Genomic DNA, 6,216 nt, shown 5'->3' with positions numbered 1-6,216 from the left:
TTTCTGTCAAATAGTGTAATCTTAAAGTGTATGAAATGAGAGTGAGCCTATAATTGAATAAATTAAACAACCTTTAGGATATTTGAAAGGTATTGCTTTCGAGGTAATACGCCTCTCCAGTCATAGACATCGTCCTTTGGGTCCTTGAAGTATTTATCGACAAAAGGAGTTGTGTCCACGAAGAAAAATTCCACAATTTCTGCCAAAAAAAAAAAACTTTCTAGATTGAAAATTGTTTTTCAAATGGAAAAGGCTGAAAAGGGGTGTTCCATTATTACCAGCATTGAGAATAAAAGACCTCAAGCAAAGCCATCTGCTATCCAGTTTCGTAAGGATGGGACTCAGTTGCGCCATAACATCTCCCCTGTAGTCATGATTTCCCAACACTGCAACACAATAAAGAAAAAGGAAAGATGTCACTTTTTCTCTTCTTTTTTTTCTTTCTTTTTACTATTGTTTAATGGTTTTGGGAGGTGTGATTTTACCATTGTACCACTGCTTTTGCAAGCTAGGCGCTGTGTAGATATTGGTAAATGACTCATCGAATGCCGGATCATCTACGCCTTTCAATCCACCATCGTAAAAATTATCGCCGGTTGAAATCACAAAATCAATGTCCAGCTTCTCTCCAATTATTCCCATCTGGGTAGTAAATAAATATATTCAACAAATTAAATCAGATAGAAATTAAAAAAAAAAAAAGCATTTGGCCTTTTCCATCATTTCAATGACAGCTGACGTGTCCAACTCTCTCACTCATAAATAGTTTAAAAATAAATAAATAATTACAAAAAAATAATAATAATAATAAAAAATATTTGCTTTACTGCAGACAAAATCATAGTGATTGGTGGGTATACACCCTACAGTATTGGCCTTTTCAAATGAAGCTTTCGCTAATGGAGCCGATCTAAATGGGTTTGTCTTATAGCAATTATGGAGGCATGGTGCAATAAAGTATAAAGTATATGTCTTTTAGATTGAGAGTATAAAGAATCTATCTGGAATTATACCCACAGAGCAAACAAAAAAATAAAATAAAAGAAAAAAAGAAATGATAAAAATAAGATTCTGATGCTGACATGATGAGCTGTCATGCTGCCATTGGGTGTAAAAACCAGTTACAGCATTGGTGGTAAGAATTTTTTTAAGGCTTTCGTATTACGCAATTGATCGATGAGGTGAGAATTAAAGGAATTTGAGTATTTTATTTTGGATATTAATTTGATATGTTCTGTTTATTGGAACAAGTATATATGAGACATCTTTTGTTTAAATTATGTAGATATAAATAAACAAAAAATAAAATGAAACAACAGTTGATATATATATATGTATGTATATATGAATGATATGCCATGCATGATATGGTATGGAAAGAAGAAAAATATAATAAGAAGGTAGAAATGATTGAGACCTGCACAGCAACTTCAGATTGGTTGAAACCTCCTCTTCTTCCCCAGTCTCCGACCACCAAAAAGCTAAGAGAGCCGTCGGCTTTTGGGTCTTGCTCAAACTGCTGGAACTCTGCTGTTGAAAGAACCGAACACAAGCTTAGGATAGCAGACAATGTAAGACATAAGAGCACTGGTTTGTTCCAAAAGGCAGCCATGGTTTTGGGATAGAAACCGAGAGAAAAGGAGAAATAGAAAAAGAAGGAAGCTTTTTAGTTACTTTGCCTACAATGGGGGCTTGAAGGCTTAGGCAGGGCAACCTTTTTATATATGGCTTAGCAAGTGGGGGTGCAATAGGAACCCATCGAATAAGGATGAATTATCTAGGGGTGACATTTACGAATTGGCGTTTGCTAAGTCGTTTTAGGAGGGGAAGGGGGTTTCTGTGTGATGTGACATAAAGGTTAAATTAGTTTTGAGGCTTTTTGTGAGTGTGTTTTAGGAGGATCAACTTTTTAGGTAAAAAGGAAAAATGATAGGAAAAAAGGATTTTGTTTGATAAAGCTTTTTAAATTAATAAAGTTTTTTTGCTTTTTATAAATTGTAATGCGAGATAAAATTGAAAAGAGAATTGTTATTTTATTCTTATTATGTGGTGCATCTTCCATCCATCTCAATTCATATTTTTTTGTTTTTTCAAATCAATCATGTATTTCATATAGATCCTATTGTTGATTTAAACAACAAATAGATGGGAGATATGTTATGAAATCTATCATATTTTCTAGAACTGGTGAGATGTGAAAAATAAGAAGAAAGCAAAAACAAAAATATTGAGATTTACGTGATTCACGGCTAAAGGCCACATAGTTTCAATGAGTTCTCACTATTTCTTGAGAAACAATACAGGAGGGGTCAATTACATCTGTACAAAGCCATAAAGTCAAAACTCAGAAACGACTATAAATATGACCCTAAGTTGGGTCCAAACACTGAAAAGGGTAAAAGACAATCAAGGCACGGATCTCGCCATTGAAAAAAAAAATTATAGTACTTGTATGCATTTTTTTTTAAATAAAAACCATATTTGACTTTTACCTTTTCTCTCTTTCTTTCTCATTAAAAAAAAAATGGAATTAAATTTGGACAGTTGCATGTGCTATAGTTTCTTCACAACACCTAAGTGTAGGGCCCTGAGTAATTACTAGACTACGTTTTAGCTTAGTTGGAGGGTTAGTAAGTTTGCCTGGTTCATTGCGGTTTATTGGAAGTAAGATTTTTTAATTTTTAGTTCTAACCGAACGTTCAACAAGGGGACCACCGAAGGTTCGTTGACCAAATTTTAAACCACTGAGTAATGACCAAACGTTCGACCTGCAACCCTAGAACCATTATGTCATAATACACTGAACGTTCAACCAGAGACCATCGAAAGTTTGATGATCTATATGACTATCACAACATCGCCCTCAGCTTTTCCAACCCTATAAATACTCTCTCTCACACCCTTTTAAACCCCATTCTGCCCTCTAAGCTATAAAGAAACCCTGCTTGTAAGTTTTTGGAGAATGATGAGAGTTTTCTTTGAGGCCTTGCTTCTAGGAGAGGAGTATTTGGAGAAACAATATGACCTGGGTGAGTACAAACTCAAATGAATATTTGTAGTTATTTTTTTCGTATTGCATGACCATTTTATGTGTACCAAACATTCATTTTTACAACTCTCATTAGACACTTTTTTGATCGACTATGAACTATATTTTGTGAAATTGTGTATTGATTAAGCAAGATAATGAACATGGTGAGATTTGTAAGAGTATGCATGTAAAATATAGACAAGATTAATTGCATCGTACGACATGGTACACTGGTACGTGCAAGATAACGGCCATGGGCATTATATAAGTTAACTCTATGGTCAAATATGTGTATGTTATATGGGCATTAGATCCAAATATTCACTGCAAAAATATTGGATTTTAATGACTCCCATATAATGATCTTCTTTTCCCAAAAAAATGTCATTATTAAGTTAGTGACATTCAAATAGTGACTTTTTCAAAATCGAAAAAAGTGTAAAGACTAGAAAAATGGGATAGTATCATCTAAAAAGTGAAAACGGCATTATTTGATGCCATTTTCAGCAAAACGTGACAATTGAAAAGTGAAAATTTTTGTAGTGATTATTTCGTGACCGGCACAACCATGTTTGATAAGTGGGTCACTACATAATGTACATTATTAGTAGCGTGGACCACCTAAGGTCGAGTTCAGTCAGGCTACTAGTGTGATGAACGGTAGCGTACAATAGTTGGGTCACCGATATTGTATTACAGGTCCCTCGAAACAGCGTCAACCCTATTGAGAATAGGTAATATCTCGGGTAGACTATACATTTTAGTTATGACCTATCAACGCATTAGTTTTCTTTCTTAAAACTTATAGGCGATTGTCGCTAAGATTACACCTATACTTCTCAGAAACCAAAACTATATTTTGTGGTGTAATAACATATGTAACACCTCATTTGCTTGCTACAACAAAATATATGTTTACTTATGCCTATAACAAGAGCTCATATCATACCCAACTGTAAGATTTACTTACTGAGTCTTAGACTTACATAGTGTATACGGCTTGTCAAGTTATATGTTTTAAGAGGACTTTTAAAGAAAAAAAGCTTGGAGACTATTGTACTTATACTAGGCTTGATTAGAATAATTGTATTTCGATTCATAGCTCCTAGTTTGTGATTGATGATGGTATAAGCATGCTTGGTGACTTAATTTAGATATCTCAGATATGTCATTTTCACATTCTATTATAGTTAATCTGAGTATGCTTGATGGGTGATCCCTTCAGTCAATTACAATTTTGAAAAATTAATTTTTTAGTTTAATTTTATTATTTTTTAAAAGAATAAGGGTATTATAGGAATATAAAAAAGATGTGACTATTTTGATACACTTTGGTAATTTGATGGGCTACTTTAGCACCTCTTGGATAAACGACTATTAGTTTGGGGGGTTTTTTTTTATATTTTTCCCTAAATACTAAATAATTCAAGTAATTGTGTTGTCTATGAAAGCTACAAGCAACGCTCGGTCAGAATACTAGAATACATGCAAAGCTCCTATATTCAAATCATCACGTAAACAAATTTCATCTTAAGCTCTTAATGGATTCATAAAAATATAGTAAACCATAATAACATGCAAGCCTAAGAAAATAAGAAGTGTTTTAAAACATTTGAAAACTGTTTTGATTTTTAAGGAGAATAATATAACAAACTCATCATGGCACTCTAAAACTTTGCAAAAAACATGAAAACCATAAGAACAATATGAAAACCAACTTAATACAGAGGGGTTTATCTTGAAGACGGCAAATAATTTCCAAATCTTCTCATTTTCTATCTAAAATCTCTTTCTCAATCTAAGATTAGGGTTGCTAGTGTAAGGGATGAAGTTTGGGGCGAGGAGGGGTGGTATTTATAAGGGGCATGCATAAAGCTGAAAATGTAGATAATGGGTTAAAATTGCTTTTCAAATTGTCATCGAATGTTTTGTACTATGCTCGAACGTTCAATGTACTATTACCTAAGGGTTCTAGGTTGTGTGCTTCCCAGTCAAATGTTCGTGCTAGGGGTTAAGGTCGAACGTTCTGTGATCCCCCATCAATGTTCAACCAGAAGCTAGTTTTGGATTTTTGGGCTGTTTTTCAAATGAAAGTTTTAAAACACTTTGCAATTAATTGAACTTTTATGAAATTGTTAAATAAAAATGGTTGTTTTTAAAAAGTGGTATTTCCTTTTTTAGGGTTTTAAAGTTTTGGGGCATCACAATACCCACATCTCACATCTATCTCTTTGTATTGATTTGGCCATGTCTATAAGCCCATGTTTAAAAATAAATAAATCAATGGCTAATTTACACTATGATTTTAATAGTCTAATAGAATAAGTGTATAGCATTACTCAAAAAAATGTTTTACGTTAAAACAAACATAGTCTAAAAAAGTAAGACGGATATAAATGAACCTAATTAAGATATGTGGGCAACAAGTAATGGGAGAAACTTGGCAATGGATACATTCATCACGAGATCTACAGTGCGATGCAGACATCCATGAAGCATCAATTTCATCTTTTATCCACCATATCCACATCGAATGTGCCAACGAGACTAGAGTTTTCTTGCCTTTCATAGCAGCGTGGAAACATGCATTTGGCTGAATATATACAACCAGCCAAAAATAATGTGTTTGTCTTGGATTTTTTATTGAATATGTGCTGAAATATTACAACAATTTTTTTTTTTTTTTTTTTTTGGATTTTTTCATCATTATCATTATTATTATAAGCAGTAGCTTTTGACAGCCACTGCATTGTAAGGACTCCTATTAATGATTATAAGACAATTTTGATCTATTTACATACGTAATTGCATGATCGACCATGTGAAGGGTTATACATCTCTACTTTTATTTGAACAGAAAATAGAGTTTATTTTTTCCTTGGATGAGTGATTTATATCATGAGCATATATATTACGTTAAAATTTGTTTTTAAGAGAAGAACACATCATAAATATTTTTCATGGCGCTAGATGTTGTCAACAAGTTTAAAGTTTTTAGGGGAAAGTCCACATAACCCCCTCAAACTACCACTCAATTGATAATGTCCCCCCAAACTTTCAATTGTGACATTGTTCCCCTCCCCCCCCCAACTACCAAAAATTGTCAATATTCCCCCCAATGACGAAATTACCCTTAGTAATTTTTTTTTAAAAAAAAACTAAAACTTCTAGAAAAAACCTAAAAC

General features: G+C 33.2%; 1 protein-coding gene across 1 annotated transcript; it reads right to left on the bottom strand.

Annotated features, from left to right (window-relative positions):
* Positions 1–54: 54 nt before the first annotated feature.
* On the bottom strand, positions 55–1,704 carry LOC132179503 (purple acid phosphatase 3-like). The gene is made up of 4 exons (XM_059592239.1): positions 1,418–1,704; positions 486–642; positions 279–386; positions 55–199 (listed from the first exon to the last, which is right to left on the bottom strand). The coding sequence occupies exons 1-4, from the start codon at positions 1,610–1,612 to the stop codon at positions 63–65; spliced, it is 597 nt and encodes a 198-aa protein (XP_059448222.1). The 5' UTR covers positions 1,613–1,704; the 3' UTR covers positions 55–62.
* Positions 1,705–6,216: the final 4,512 nt, after the last annotated feature.

Source organism: Corylus avellana, chromosome ca4, assembly GCF_901000735.1.
Source record: "Corylus avellana chromosome ca4, CavTom2PMs-1.0".
Classification (NCBI taxonomy): Eukaryota; Viridiplantae; Streptophyta; class Magnoliopsida; order Fagales; family Betulaceae; genus Corylus; species Corylus avellana.
This window is presented reverse-complemented; position numbering and strand designations above follow the sequence as displayed.